General features: G+C 35.1%; 1 protein-coding gene across 1 annotated transcript; it reads left to right on the plus strand.

Annotated features, from left to right (window-relative positions):
* The first annotated feature begins 190 nt into the window (after positions 1-190).
* LOC132546578 (cytochrome P450 3A2-like) lies at positions 191-13895 on the plus strand. The gene is made up of 15 exons (XM_060210298.1): positions 191-261; positions 2453-2542; positions 4198-4294; positions 5006-5058; positions 5621-5717; positions 6101-6217; positions 7077-7171; positions 8703-8851; positions 9492-9616; positions 10078-10189; positions 10587-10744; positions 11473-11561; positions 11747-11884; positions 12940-13102; positions 13317-13895. Exons 1-15 carry the CDS (start codon positions 227-229, stop codon positions 13389-13391), a joined length of 1593 nt encoding a protein of 530 aa, XP_060066281.1. The 5' UTR covers positions 191-226; the 3' UTR covers positions 13392-13895.
* The last annotated feature ends 3431 nt before the right edge of the window (positions 13896-17326 follow it).

Raw genomic sequence — 17326 nt, forward strand, 5'->3', positions numbered from 1 at the left:
TGTAGTGTGTTAGAATACACTAAAATCTTGAAATTACATCACAGAATGACATGTTATGTTGCCATGACTTTCAGTCATCTGAGTGTAGTGTTGCGTAACTCGTTGTCTGTCAATGTATATTATAGAGGTTTTTTTTACCCCATTTTGATATGTTTGTATATAGTTATTGTGTTTATACCGTTCCTGGAGAGACCCAACAAAGTACATCACAGAATGTTATGTTGCCATGACGCTAAGTGATAGTCTTGTGGCTCCAATCATGTGAGTGTAGTTTTGTGTGGCTCCATACATACAAATGTATATTCTATGTTTGAACTGAATGATTTGATAACATTAACATATAATATATCTTGAATTGACTTGTGGACGTTGCTCTATTCCTTAAGAATTAATTGATATCAACATTTTCCACCTTGACCATTCCATCAATGGTCCCGTGAATTTGTTATAACATCTTTTATTCTGTCAGCCAATCCTTCATGAGAGTAATACATCCAACAGGTTTTACTGGATCTGAAGAGCTCCGCAACATACAATACTTGGTATTCATAGCCAAATGTATAATTTGCCGATACAACATGGTAATTAAACATAAAGTAAGGATTACCAGATTTTTTCAGTGCCTAGGAAATATTACCTGACGATAAAGGCGATGAGACACGAAATCAGCGTAATTATGTACAATAGTTATAAGAACATTGTGTTACGAAGGAATATAGAAAATGCAGTATTAGATTCAAAATATTGTATCAAAATGAAATGTTTTAATGTAATTCCCCGAACCTGTCAAAATAACTCGAACGAAAATAAAAGATTTTTTTTCATCAAACTAATTTTGAGGATGATACAACTGGTGCCTAAACTAAATGATCACCGGAAAACTGGCAAATCCTTTCACCCTGTTGCATTTGAAAAATCAAATTCTAGTTATCCCCCATTGTCCATTGGGTATTGTAAACAACGGAGAAATCACATGATTCTACGTCGTAAATGACTCAAAGTCCCAAGACCGAGCCGGGCAGGTGTTGAATAGTCATACCTAGGCGATTCATTCACAAACTTCGATTACTGTATGTGCTATTAATAGACTTATTCAAAACCTGATTTAACAAAATGCTGATCCCACAATAGGTCGTATAAAGATATTATTCACAAACTGGTGACTTGTTCCGGTCATGTTGGCTCATTGATTAGTGATAGTGACGTCAAAATCAGATGATTCTTTCTACTCTGGGCAATCCTCGCCTTTCACTTCACAATAACGAACATTCTTTTAATAATAATTAACAGGAGAAATCACAAATTCGCATTCCTGAACACAGGTAATTTTTAAGAAAATAAAACATTTAAAGACGAGTAAGATACTTACTCTATTAAATAGTGTATATTCATACCTTACATCACGTGATACCTACTTTATTACCTGTAGATACAGGAATGAGATAATAATTGGGGTTTTACACAACAATGGCGTGGTCAATAGATTACGGACGAAAATTTTATAGCCCAGCCTAAGATAATGCCCTTAAACTCTATATTGAATACAGCACAAAACAATTAGAATAGCAATAAGCATATTAAAACCCACACCAACCACATCTTCAAACTGTTGCAATACCATTCAACTAATCACAAAACGAAAACCAGAGATTGAAGATGTTTTTCCTAAACCCAACACCTCCATGTATACTTAAAGAATCAGTACAGAAATTCTCAATAAAACCAATAGAAATGGAAAACCATGTAGCTGAAGATTAATACTTAGGTAAGGAAAACTTATTTATATTAATACGGAATTCAAAGTGACGACTGAGAGATCTTTGATTACTGATTAATGTGGCTCTTGACAAAAGGTCAGGTAACAGAAAATACCCGTGAAACAAGTATCGTGAGAAAACAGAATACATACATGTGTCTATACGTTACATTAGACAACAACGTCTGGAACAGTTAAACTTGAGTATACATAAGGCATACATCTATATATGTCAACTAAATTAGTATTTATTATACTTTCATGGAAATAAGATACCTCATAACGTTTGATAATTAACGATCAATTGTTTTCTTGTATCTCCGATTTGAGAAAAGCGATGAACTGACATTCCAAATGTCGAATGATATCTCTATTATCTCTCATAATGGTACACAATAACTGGAATTGATCGTAAGCTTTTTCTAAGTGATAGACGTCATCGCGGTCGCCAGGGAAGCATACTGAGCCTCGTTTTGAAAACCGTATTTTCGAATACTAGCAAGTCGAGTGTTTACTTGCCATGTATTTTAAAATATGAGTCTGCAGCATGTGACTTGTATAGGACTGGCATAGGTTTATTGCCTTACAATGATTTAGAGTGTTTTTCAGATCGCCCGATGTAACGTGAGAGGTTAAAATCTAGAACATCTGAACCTACCACTCACTTCCGCTATATATATGTGTGTATGTGTCCAGGAACCAGTACACTGACACAATGGAGATCGTCGGGATAGATGTGCCTGTATGGGGCGTTCTGACACTGTTGGCCATTTGTATCTATACATTGTAAGTATGTTAATCTGTTTGATAGAACACTTCTTGATTTATGTGTAGGATCAAATCTACTGTAGAATACCGAGTTAATGATGCATATTGACAGTTCAGAGTTACGATACGACGAATTAAAATGTCTTTCGTTTTTATTATAAAAAATAGCGGATATCTGAGTCAAAAAGTCACCTTGATGTACAATATGTATTATGTAACTGTGCGGTGTTTGGAATTGGTTTGGGTAGTGTTTTAACGTTAATATGTTTTTATATATCTACCATCAGTAATGATGATAACAGAGTGTACAACACACTGAAACTAAAGGCGTTAACAAAAGTGTTAGCGTTAACACACATGTGTCATGTACAATGCATCATCGAGTTAAAGGGCAAGAGTCCAAGAACCTGGATTTGGTTCTTGTCAACGTTTGAATAGACATATTCTGTTGCTATAATGGTCAAATTTACAATCCTGTATAATTGATGATGGCTTCAGTTCGTAAAAGTATCATTGTGCTGTCGTTTTAGAAATGAGAAAAAGTTACATAGTAACATTGTGATGTCGTTTTAGAAATGGGAGAAAGTAACACAGTAGCATTGTGCTGTCGTTTTAGAAATCTTGTCGATCTTGGCCTCGGTGTATTTTTCTTGTCTGTGCTGTGAAGCACCAGGTGCTTCAATATTCCAGCCTTACCGGTGTACCAAAATGAGACTCACGCGCAACGCTCACGTCATAGATCACGTGATTGCGAAAGCTGACTTTTTAAATTAAAGATACTTAGAGGTTAAATTCAATCAGTATAAAATATTGGATTTATTAGACTAACGACAGAATTAATTGATTGACCCTGGTATAATAAACAGTGAATCTCACCGTTCTAGCAGTGTCATGATGATAGCGACAGGTCTGTATATTTATGTTTTCCTTACAAGCGAAATATTTTCTACCGTCATTGCACACCAAGGAAAGAGTACCAAGTGACCAAAAGGACAAATATCTGCAAATTCATAGACGATGACGTCCGCCATGAAAATCAATGTCGATCCAAGAATGCCACGTGGACAGTAAAGTTTCGGGACACTTTATATATATCTGAATTCAAACATTTGTGGCAAAATGTAAAAAGATGAAATAGGCGACGGGTATTTTCTTCTCTGAATTGATTGTATATCAGTGTACTAAAGACACTCGAGGTTATTGCAACTTTCAATGAAAACTTTAATAATGAATTATTGTAGAACCAAATAGTGAATTCAGCTGCATCATACATCTGCTTCGTCCTTTTAGGGAGGCGACTGAGGTAAATTCGAAATGATCAAAAGGAATGTCAAAAATAAAGATGAGGGAATGTGCGTACCCTTAACATACCCCAAACTAACCAGAAACTTACCCCCAGACTTACCTCCACACTTACCCCCAAACAAACCCGAAACTTTACCCGAAACTTACCCCAAACTAACTGCCAAACTTACCCCGAGTTTACCCCAAACTTACACCAAAACTTACCCCAAACTTACCCAAAACTCAATAAATTTCAGTATTTTCAGTATGGGATGATTTCAAAAGATAGTAAAGTGCATGAGTATATTCTGAAATGTGTGATATTCGAAAGAGTAAGAACATATGATAAATATCAGCCAATGATCTATTAAGTAATCTTGTTATTGTAGTATGATGAGTCGTGACTTCTGGACGTTCAAGAGGATGGGAATACCAGGACCGACACCTCTCCCTATTATAGGTAACCTAGCCTCTATGATAAGACAGGTAAGGCTATTTTGATACGAGAATAATCACTTCCTATAACACGAGTATGCTTTATCATGTGTTTTTTGTGAAATGTTTCGACCCGACCACTGCATCATGCGTCGCAGGACCCAGAAATAAGAAATTTTAACGAAATTATTTGCATTTCGCAAAAACGATGGCTTTAAGAAACACAGTAATGTATAAATACTTATTATCAATTAAAGCGTTCTTAATATCAACAACTATAATGATTAATTGAACTACATGTTGACCTGTCAATTTCAAATTTGAACAGCGATGCTTAAGTACCAATACGCGAATTATGACTAAAATAGGAATAAGAAGTCCAACTATGTATGTTCAATATCGAAAGTTTTCGGATTGTTCGTTGTCAGAAATCCGCTCTTCAAGTTCAATAGCATGTTTTCCTAAATGTATGGTACGATATAATAAATGATAGTGAGGTAGTCTTGTCGTAAATTACACGTGATGTTGTCCTCTACAACGAATGATACAAGATAATAAATGATAATGAGGTAGTCATGTTAATTACACGTGATGTTCAGTTGTCATGGTTGATAACCTTAATCTGGCAAAGAATGAAGACAAGTTTGTCAGAATTATTCAACTTTTTGCTAAAAAAAAGTTAATTGGGAAAGTTTTTGTATGTGTACTGTGTGAACTCCTTTTGACATTTTGTCTTACACTCTTTACATTTCACTTTTTTAGGGTCAAAGTGGTTTTGACCAGGGAGCAATTAAGAAGTATGGAAAAGTTTTTGGGTATGTTTATTTCACTTTTCAGAATATTGATTCGATCAAAATGTAGAACGTCCATTAAGATCAAGAAGTGTTCAATTATAAAATAAATACTGTAAATTACTTATATTTTGCGTGGTGTTTATTTCGAAGAGTGACAATCGCGAATTCAAATCTCTCGCGATTATTTGTATCGTGAGAGAACGAAAAATAGACATTCCTGTCGAGTGACCCGACCAGGAACCGAACCTGGTATCTGCCATAATAAACGGTCGCCTATAACAACTGAGATAAAGAAGCATGCTCCGCCAGCTGAGTGACACAGAACGTATTTAACAGTATATACAAGTCACATCAACCCGCCAGCTGAGTGAGAGAGACCGTATTTAACACTATATACAAGCCCACCGACCCAGTAGCTGAGTGATAGCGACCGTATTCAACACTATATAAAAGTCACATTAACTTTTAGGTTACATCGTGGTGTACGAATGAAATATTTTTATAGTTCAAATACAAGTTAGTAAAATTGTTGTTGATGTGAGAATGGGAATTACTATTTAAATAAGTGTCTCTATTTTTATAGGCATTTTGATATGATGAGTACAAACCTAGTGGTAGCAGACAAAGAGATGTTGAGAGAAATACTTGTGAAGCAGTTTAATAACTTTCCTGATAGATTGGTACGTACAAATCTATATATTCAAATGTCTTTTTAATTACATCAAACCTAAGGATAAAGTTGCTTTGAGGCTCAATTCTAATTACTGTGATTCAACATCGAAAATGAGAATATCGAAATGTAATTTAAACGTTTACACTAAATGGACTAACTGGACACGTTGAAGAAGATAGTTTCATACAAGTATATTTTGATACATCAGCAAAAATGGGATTTTCATAAACAATGCCTACTCCTCAAATAGGAATGAGAATAGAAATGACGAAATCATCAGGCAAGCATACTGAAGAAAACCGTGGAAAAATATTAAAGGAAAAATAGAATAATTGAAAAAAAAAACAGATTTGTTTGACTTTTCAAATAATGCGATCGTTTCATTTCTAGGTATTTGATGGCTTCAGCGGAGATTTCGATCACAGTATCATAAATATAAAAGGCGAACACTGGAAACACGAAAGGAGTATTATCACGCCCACATTTTCGTCCGGGAAACTTAAAAGGGTAGGCAGTTTAACAGACAAGTCCATAACCATATACATTGTAAGACTGTACCTAGTATTATTTTACGTCAGATCGTGTTCTATATACATTATGACAAGAAAGACTATGATTTAAAAAAGATTGGGGTTTAACTTCGCGATTATGAGCCAATTGTTTTATAACCATTAAAGCTGACGTTCTGAATTATGTTAGAAGAATGAAACTTACCAGGTGAAATATGCAATATACATTACGTATGGAGTTTTTTTATTTGTGGACCATAGAAACATGATTTCAAAAGCAACCATGGTTACAGGTTTCGTTTTATTTCTATAAAATATTAATTGGCTGATTTACCATCATTAGCATTGTCATATCATTGTTCTATCTAGATAAATATATATTTATAATCATTATCATAGCTATTGTTATATCATTGTTTTATCTGGATAAATATATATTTACCATCATTATCATAGCTATTGTTATATCATTGTTCTATCTTGATAGATATATATTTACCATCATTATCATAGCTATTGTTATATCATTGTTTTATCTGGATAAATATATATCTACCATCATTGCCATAGCTATTGTTATATCATTGTTTTATCTGGATAAATATATATTTACCATCATTATCATAGCTATTGTTATATCATTGTTTTATCTGGTTATATAAATATATATATTACCATCATTATCATAGCTATTGTTATATCATTGTTCTACCTGGATAAATATATATTTACCATCATTATCATAGCTATTGTTATATCATTGTTTTATCTGGATAAATATATATTTACCATCTTTATCATAGCTATTTTCATATCATTGTTCTAACTGAATATATATAGATAAATTTACCATTTAGATGATGCCATTAATCCAGGAGGCGTGTGACACATTGATAAAAACAAGTCGAAATGCCTTAAAAGATGGTAACAATGGCCAGGTAGAAATGAAAAGGTAGGCTTCATTGTGTAACTATGACACTTTTGTTCGTGTTATTGTCAAATATAATGATAAAATTATTAACCATTTATCAAGCTTTATTATGTTGCATGATAGGACATGTTGACATGAAGACATCACTATCATACCTCTTCGTGCGGATGGCCGCTGTTCTCAAGTAGCTCGCCAATTTATGATAGTTAAATTTGCAGATAAGGGGGTATATGCTTTTTACATCCTGCCATACTTTTGATCCAGAAATATCCCAATATTTTACACACAGTTTCTCCAAGCCCATTGCAGTCAAACGTTTCAGCTGAAATCAAAAGCTGCAGCAACCGAATTGCTATGACCTACGAACTTCCCCTCTGTCAGCTTGTTCTTGTTCTACTACTACATATTACTATGGTTCATATGGACACACACTAACTGGTGATATAAGAATTATCCGAAATGCTACACGGCGGAAGCTTATCATGAAAGGCCCCCAAAATCGTGAAAACTTGTTTATTAATTGGAATAATCCAGATACGTATGGACTCCGTTGAAAGCTATGCCAGCAAATAGGTGAAACAATAATATGCTGTTTTGAATTAATTTCTGGGTTGGTGACGTCCATTTGGTCCATCATTCTTAACTGTCTTCGCAGCTTGAAATCTAAAACGGAAACAAAACACAGGTCAGCTTCCTCGATCCTGAATCCACACTTAAACAGCAACATGAGGGGTGTGTAATTGCGGCAGCACACAAGACGTCAAATAACTTGATTTTTGTTAGGTGACATTATCACATTTCCGTATGAAAGAAATAAAAGTTTGCTTGATAACGAAAGAAACCCAATTTATACATTATCAGATATTTCCGAGAATGAAATACTGGCTAATGATGCTTCAGTATTACAATCATTTAGATTAATTATCAGGATTAGGATCTCACCAATTTTTATTGGATTCCTAAATTTCACATATTAGAAAATGTCAATCTTGATCAAGCCACTATACGTTTTAAGTCAATAGATCAATGGACGCATTTTTTCAGTATATATATATATATGTATATTGTATTACGCATTAATTATTAAATTTCACATTTTGTTTATCAATGTGAGAAACGGTTATCTAGTACCATATATTAATCATCCACTTAAACAGAAGGGTAACAAGACAAGGTGTTTCGAATGTGAAGCGCCTCTTGTTATTTGGAATGCTTCTTCTTTATTGTTAGAACATATTGAATAACTTAATCAGACAGCTCTTACTATATAAACAATATAATGCATGTTCAGTGTAAAGATATATTGTCCATACAGCTGTGCTCTTGTCTCTTTTCATTGAACTGAAAAAGGATATTTACCAAGACACTTTGAACTCATGGCGTTAATGAAACATCCAAACCGGCCCAGATCATAGTACATTGTAACTCAATAGGACTGTTTACTTCACGTTTATACAAGGCTTTGAATTACTTATTGAAAGTTGAAGGGAAATGCTAAAATATTAGCGTACGCAAAAATGAAATTGACGAGTGTTTGTCATTCCTTTAACAGGCTCTTTGGCGGTTTCGCTATTGACGTGATCAGTTCCACGGCTTTTGGTATCCACGTAGATTCCCAGAGTAACCCAGATGACCCTTTTGTAAAGCACGTCAAAAAACTACTAGACACTAGCCCGGCATCGCTTTCATTTCTCCTGATCTGTGAGTATACATTTGTTATTCTACGCGCGGATAATCCTAAAACATGGGAGAAAACACCAACATGTAAACAAATCTTTTTCAATTTCAAATAAGATACAACAAATTAGGAACAAAAGACCTATTTACAAGGAGAATAAAACGAACTTTTTCCTGAAGAGTTAGCGTTTTCTGCTTCATCGAGGACAGCCGCCTTGTAAATATTGGTTCATTCTGTCACATAACCAGATGAGAGCATTGTGCATATAAATAACAACGGAATCAATAGGCATACTACCTAGCAGCAAATACTTCTAACTTCATATCACAAAATAAATTCCCTACAGAATATTTTCGAAATTGCAGGTATATTTATTGTTAAAAAAAGTTCTCAAGGTCTTCTCATTTTTTTTTTCTAATTATTTATTTAATGGTTTGGTTTTGTGTTTTTGTTTTTTGCTTTGCTTTCCTTGTTGGAATGATGTACGATAATACATTGTCAAATGTTATTCAACCGCCATTATTTCAAAGTAACTGTTGTTCAATCCTTTTGTATGGTATTCCTCTATCAATTAGAAAAATGATATCCGATGTTCTGTTAAATTTCGTAGAATATTTTGAAAACTGATAACAAAATCTCTCTTTTTTATTAAACTTATTTCAGCACTGTTTCCAGCCTTAAAACCATTATGGCGAATCCTGGGTATAAGTGTCTATTCCAAAGACAGCATGGCGTTTATACGTAGAATCACTTCTAAATTAGTGGAGGAAAGGAAAAACAGCAAGAAGGTGATCTAGCTATCTACCTTTCATTTCAAACCCATTACTTTTTCTTAATGCTAAAATGCGAAATTCTATGAACTCGATATCCGTGAAGCGAAATAAAGACACATATTGCGCATCAGTTGCAATATGATCTCTTCCAGCTTTTTTTAACATCAAATGATGAAAATATATAGTTTCATATACTTACATTTCTTCTTTGATCAGTCTGAGAGCCAAAAGCAGATTATACGAACAATACATTTATAGAATTAACAGAATAGGATATAATGCTGTTTCATCAACTCGATACTGCTAATCTCTAGATTGTCGGCATGCGAAAAACTTCTGGTTGAATGGGACTTGTGCATTAAACAAGGAAATAACAAAAACTTTCACCGATTAGCGTTATCTCTTATTCCTATATTTTTTATAGAAAGATTCAACCTCAGAAATCTTCATGCGTGAAAATTGAATATTCATTGCAGGAAAGTCGATCAGATTTCCTCCAGTTAATGGTTGATGCTCTTAAGAGCAGGAATGAAGGGGAGAAGAATGAGAATTCCACAGATAACATAGAATCCTGGTCTAAACAGAAAGGTAATGCCTCCCGTGTTAATGATAATTATACAACGTATAACCACGCATCTATAATAGGTTTCATAAGAAGAGGTCCAAAAGGACTGTAACGATGATTATATATTCCGTAAAATTCCGTAAATGATGGATTATCTATATAATACCATTCAATCATCAGATGTTTGAATGAACGTTTCGCAGAGTTATCAAGGTAGGCCAAGATAAAATATCAATATTTAAAATTGTAAACATTTTGTACGAAACTTTTTCTGGCTAAACACTACTGGCGTCTTCTCTATCCAGAAGCGTTAAACACGTTTGACATGGTCAGCTTGTCAGTTGTACATTTCTTATTTAGTCTAACAAATATAGTCTAAAGCGAATATTGTTAATTTATCCTTAAGTTCTTACGTTTCAGGCATGTCATTCGATGCGATTCTGGCGAATGCAGAGCTGTTCTTTGCTGCGGGCTACGAAACTACGTCTATAACCCTGACGATGAATGCGTACAACCTCGCTCTGAACCCGGAATGTCAAGACAAGCTGCGTCAGGAGATCGAAGAAGAGATTGGTTCGGTAAGTTCAGGGTATCCATGGCTACAGATGATGATATATCCTGGTTTTAACATGTGCCGGATATAGATATAAAGTCGGAAGTTGTTGAATGTTTAATAGATGGATAAATCAATTGATTTTAAAAAAGTTAATGATATGGTCAAGACGGTTGGTTGGATGTTATTGAAGAGGTCATACATGTATCCGTAGCGTTTGACGCTGTTTACTGATACAATTGTTTTCATAAAGGCTGAATTTTTATCGAAGAACTTATCGGAAGTGACCATAGAGACCTTGCTATGTTCTCTATTTCCACGTTTAGATATATCGATTTCGTCTCGCGCTTACATTAAAAAAATATCTAGATACGAAAATACATAAATCTTTTCAATGATTTAATTACTGAATATTCAGAAATAAAATATAAGATGTTAAGCGAATAATTACTCGTTTTTTTTTATATTTCTCTTTGGTCCCGATTGTTCCGTTTGGTTAGAGGTATTCAATATGCTGTTTATTTGTCACATCCTTACAACGTGGACCAGAAAAGTAGAGACGAATGGATTGGTAGGTCGTGATAACATTAAAATTGTTTCTCGATATCAAAAATCTATTTACAAAACTGCCAGCACTAGTTATGTTTGTATGTAGTTAATGGTTGGATTCGTTGATACGTTCTGTAAAAACCGCTTTTGAAAAAAATTCGTTGTTTGAGTATAACTTTGTTTTTATATATTGATTACACACAGAGCCCGATTGACCATGAGAATGTCCAGAAACTTCAGTACCTTGATATGTGTATAAATGAGACTTTGCGGATGTACCCTCCAGCGATGAGGTAGGTGCCACATCTTATCATACGATGTCGTCTATGGAGCAGAACTAGGTGTTTGATCTTCACTAACATTTCTTCGTACTCTCCTTGCGTTATTCTTCATTTGAATCCCTTGATAATAGTTTGCTCTCGTGGCATCGTGTATGAATTACTTTTGCTAGCTAATATTGGATTAATTCTCGTTGTAGATTTGAAAGAGTCTGTGTTAAAACTACAAAGGTAAAAGACATCACTATTCCAGCCGGTATGGCGGTAAGCGTTCCTGTGTATGCGATGCAGAATGATCCGGATGTTTGGGGAAAACCAGACGTTTTCAATCCACAGAGGTAATTGATCGTCTAAAGAATTATCGATAAACGGAAAACTAAACTATGTTGACTCGGAAATCTCGTTTAATTCGAAACATTCGAACTCAATTCAATCGAATACTCTTTTATATAGATTAAGATGCACAGGAACGAGGTTCGACTGTAGGCTGGTGTTTTGTCGTGTTTTATATATTTTTCATATCAATTAAGGTCTCTTAGTTTTCACTAATTGCGGGATTTACAAAAACTTTAAAATTATCATTCACAAGACAAAATTTTCTTCTAATCTGTGTTTGTATAAGACCACGTGTTGTAACATGGGTTGGTACAACGACTCCTCATTAACTTCACCTGTGTTTGTATAAGACCACGTGTTGTAACATGGTTTGGTACAACGACTCATCATTAACATCACCTGTGTTTGTATAAGACCACGTGTCGTAACATGGTTTAGTACCAAGACTCAGCATTAACATCACCTGTGTACAACGACTCATCATTAACATCACCTGTGTTTGTATAAGACCACGTGTTGTAACATGGGTTGGTACAACGACTCATCATTAACATCACCTGTGTTTGTATAAAAACACGTGTTGTAACATGGGTTGGTACCACGACTCATCATTAACATCATCTGTGTTTGTATAAAAACACGTGTTGTAACATGGGTTAGTACCACGACTCATCATTAACATCATCTGTGTTTGTATAAGACCACGTGTCGTAACATGGTTTAGTACCAAGACTCAGCATTAACATCACCTGTGTACAACGACTCATCATTAACATCACCTGTGTTTGTATAAGACCACGTGTTGTAACATGGGTTGGTACAACGACTCATCATTAACATCACCTGTGTTTGTATAAAAACACGTGTTGTAACATGGGTTGGTACCACGACTCATCATTAACATCACCTGTGTTTGTATAAAAACACGTGTTGTAACATGGGTTGGTGCAACGACTCATCATTAACATCATCAAACCTATTCCAGTGATTAATTAATAGCAGTATGTAGCCACACTAATGTTCATCACTGATTACAACTATAACTCATTTATTAAAGGTTTTCCCCAGCTGAAAAAGCCAAACACGATCCACTCGATTACATACCCTTTGGTTACGGCCCAAGGAACTGCATTGGCATGAGACTGGCTTTATTAGAAGCAAAAATGGCAACTGTTCATGTTGTGCGCAACTTCCGGCTGAGTGTCGGCAGTAAAACTGACGTAAGTGCATCAGTTATAATTTAGGACGATGATTATGATTGCCTATTTGATGCTCCATCTTGATCTGTATTTCCCGGATGTATAAGTATATTGTATACTAACGATATAATTATTTATTCGTATTGTATTTTTTTAAAAAATCGTATATCAATATTTTTACACGAACAGAAATGATCATCGGTACAAATGAGTTAAATCAGATTTTTTGTTTCAGATTCCACCGAAACTCGAAAACTACGAACTTTTGAAGCCGACGCACTTATGGCTGAAAATGGAAGAAATTGAATGAGTCAAACCATTAAACCAGTATAATGTCTGGCTTGTGTAAAAAAAAACTGTCGCCAGGATGTTCCTGTATATCAATATAAACATTGTGGTTTTTCTCTAAATATTACGGATTCTACTTTGATGGATGACTAATTGTATAAATCCGATAGTCTCACCAGAGGATAAACAAACTATTAGTATGTTTGAATGTCTAATCGTCCATTGCATTGTTTCAAAATTATCAGCTGGTTCCTTCATATTGTTATAAATGCGTGCGAGTTCGCAGTCAGGGGATCCCAAATTTGACCTCTATCGTCGACATGGAAAAAATGATTTTTTACTTAGATTTTTTTTCATTTTCTTATAGTAAACTTTATAAACCAGTGTCTGCTTCCAGTCGATTCTGCAAGAGTTATGATTCTTTTATGCCTTGAAATAAAGATACCGATAAGAACACAATTTAGTGATAAAAACTCTCTCTCTCTCTCTCTCTCTCTCTCTCTCTCTCTCTCTCTCTCTCTCTCTCTCTCTCTCTCTCTCTCTCTCTCTCTCTCTCTCTCTCTCTCTCTCTCTCTCTCTCTCTCTCTCTCTCTCTCTCTCTCTCTCTCTCTCTCTCTCTCTCTCTCTCTCTCTCTCTCTCTCTCTCTCTCTCTCTCTCTCTCTCTCTCTCTCTCTCTCTCTCTCTCTCTCTCTCTCTCTCTCTCTCTCTCTCTCTCTCTCTCTCTCTCTCTCTCTCTCTCTCTCTCTCTCTCTCTCTCTCTCTCTCTCTCTCTCTCTCTCTCTCTCTCTCTCTCTCTCTCTCTCTCTCTCTCTCTCTCTCTCTCTCTCTCTCTCTCTCTCTCTCTCTCTCTCTCTCTCTCTCTCTCTCTCTCTCTCTCTCTCTCTCTCTCTCTCTCTCTCTCTCTCTCTCTCTCTCTCTCTCTCTCTCTCTCTCTCTCTCTCTCTCTCTCTCTCTCTCTCTCTCTCTCTCTCTCTCTCTCTCTCTCTCTCTCTCTCTCTCTCTCTCTCTCTCTCTCTCTCTCTCTCTCTCTCTCTCTCTCTCTCTCTCTCTCTCTCTCTCTCTCTCTCTCTCTCTCTCTCTCTCTCTCTCTCTCTCTCTCTCTCTCTCTCTCTCTCTCTCTCTCTCTCTCTCTCTCTCTCTCTCTCTCTCTCTCTCTCTCTCTCGTATTACCGTGTCATTGCTTTGTATCTCTTGATTATATCTGTTTTCCCTATCTATCCATGTGTCTTAAGGATGTGGTATAGACAATCATGACCTTACTGATACATCTCATCACCGTGTTTGAAACCATAACAATATTTTCTATGAACTTTATTTTGTTTTTGTAACCTTTGACCCTCATATGAACTACTTAATCAAACTGTTGTACTTTTAACCAATATTTTAACAATGTGTTTGAAAATTAAATCTTCTATCTTTTTTATTTTTTCATTTATCTATTTATTTTTTATTTTTATTTTTATTTTTATTTTATTTTATTTTTTTTTGCGTTTTATATGACTTGTAAATATCAAAACATAAAACATTTAGTAAAAACGACATATACACCGGACTTATCATATCTACATAACATATTTAGATAAAATAATGTCCTTGGGTAATTTCAAACATTTGTATGATGTCATATCGTCCTTATCGTTATCATAGCGGTCGATTAGCATTACTATGACGAAACACCAGCGGAAAATAAAGCGTTCTTTATACACGTTATTGATTCCTCGTATTTTACCATTATCATTTCAACCCAAAATTAAACAACTTAAAACAAACAAAAAGAAAAACAAAAAGATATGTCGACACAAAAGAAGCCCGTAATCCTAGGACGAGGGAAGATATTAACAAAACAAATACAACTGATTTCTTTGTATTAAGAATAAGACCACAGGTAAGGGTATCATGTTGTATTGACGACGTCTGTCATGTACACTCTGGTCATCCTTAGAAATTTATAAACCTCCTTTTATTTCTACAATATTAACGTAAGGGTAAGGCCTGCTAACACGTCTGACTTGATATCTCACAATGATTAAAAGCTCTATTTATAGATTGTACCGGTATCTTTCTAGTCAGCGTTTTACCGACTAACTGTGTGTATGTGTGTTTGCTAACCTTGAACGAGTTCACATATAAACATGATCTGCAACAGGTATACACCCTTTTTATCAAACATAATCGGATATTTGTATGTCTCAAAATTCATCATTAGAGATAAAACTGTAGTCGAATAACCGGGTAGCTTAAAGGTATTGTACTCTGTAAGCCTGTAAGCTAGTATTTATCTATATAAAGAGGTTCCCCTTTACTATACAGGTGGGTGGACCTGTATTTGCTGTCTGCCCCCCCCCCCCCCCCCCCCCCCCCCAGTCTCAGTAAGTGTATGAGAGATGAGAGAGTGGTTGGACCTGTTTTTGCTGTCTGACCAACCCCCCTCTAAGTAAGTGTATGAGAGAGTGGTTGGACCTGTTTTTGCTGTCTGACCAACCCCTCTCTAAGTAAGTGTATGAGAGAGTGGGTGGACCTGTTTTTGCTGTCTGACCAACCCCCCCCCCCCCCCCCCCCACCCACCCCCCACCCCCCACCCCCCCCCTCTAAGTAAGTGTATGAGAGAGTGGGTGGACCTGTTTTTCCTGTCTGACCGACCGTTATGAGTTCTTAACGTAGTTCAAGAGCCACATATGTGAACGATTTTTTTAACGCATGAAATGTATTGAACGAATTAAAAAAGTTAGTCTATCTACAAAAGGTCCTGAAGTTCTGAAATAACTTAGATGATACACTAAGTAACATTTGATAAATTTCCTTTATTACATTTGATAAGCCCTGATCTTTTCGTAATACAGAGTTATGTGATCTTGTGTGCAGGTATTAAGAGTAACGTCATGGAAAGTGTCAAGAAATCAACCAAGTCTTAACAATGTCAGAGAAAAGAAAATATCACACCTACAAGACTAGGTATTATTTTCTAGGATATGACATTTTTCGTTTAAATTAAGTCTCAAACACTACCAATTTTTCATAACGTTATTTTAATGTCAAACTCGCGTGAAACGAGCACGTACGTTGAAATAACGTTAAAATATTAATTGTTAAAATGACGTCAAATTACAATGTAATTCTGGTGTTAAATGTTACGTTAAAAATCTGAATTTTATCTTAACGTTGAAGTGACACTAAAATAACGTTATTTTTTTGCGTTAAAATAACGTTAACACGCAGGTGTTCAACTTCAAAAATTCACATTGACAAAAAGAAATAACAACTTTAGAACTGGTCATAGCTCATTTTAAAAAAAATATTTCATGGTCATAAGTTAAATTACCAGATAACTGAATATTTCTTTCAACTTGTTGAATTCAAAATTCAAAATCTTATTCGCCCTCTTTGTCCACTGATATTGTAAACGAGAGAGAAATCACGTGATTGTAATACTGTAAATGAGTACTAAGACCGCTGAATAGTCATACCACAATGATTCAATACTGTATGTGCTATTGATAAACATATTTAAAATTTGATTTAGCCAAACGCTGATCCCTTGAGAGGTCCAATAAAGATATTATTCACAAACTGGTGACTTGTTCCAGTCATGTTGTCACATTGAATTAGTGTTAGGGACGACATAATCCAATGGGTTGTTCTTTCTACCCGGGACAATCCTCGCCTTTCACTTCACCAGAAAACTGTCATCAGCTTACGAGAAATCTGACATTTGATTTCCTGAACACAGACGATTTTTGAGCAAACTAAGATATTTGAAGACGAGTATGAGACGAGTATGAGATGCTATTTAGCGTCATTATGGTGTTATGGCGCGTGCTTCTTTATAACAAATTATCATTATTTTCATGAGTTTATTATGAACTTGTATAAATGTATTCTTATCTTACATCAACCATTTCATTACCTGCAAAGATCATATTTAACATAGAAAATATAACTCAAACATGTAGGAAAAG

Source organism: Ylistrum balloti, unplaced genomic scaffold (assembly GCF_031769215.1).
Source record: "Ylistrum balloti isolate Yb309-2 unplaced genomic scaffold, AGI_CSIRO_Ybal_v1 Utg369896, whole genome shotgun sequence".
NCBI lineage: Eukaryota > Metazoa > Mollusca > Bivalvia > Pectinida > Pectinidae > Ylistrum > Ylistrum balloti.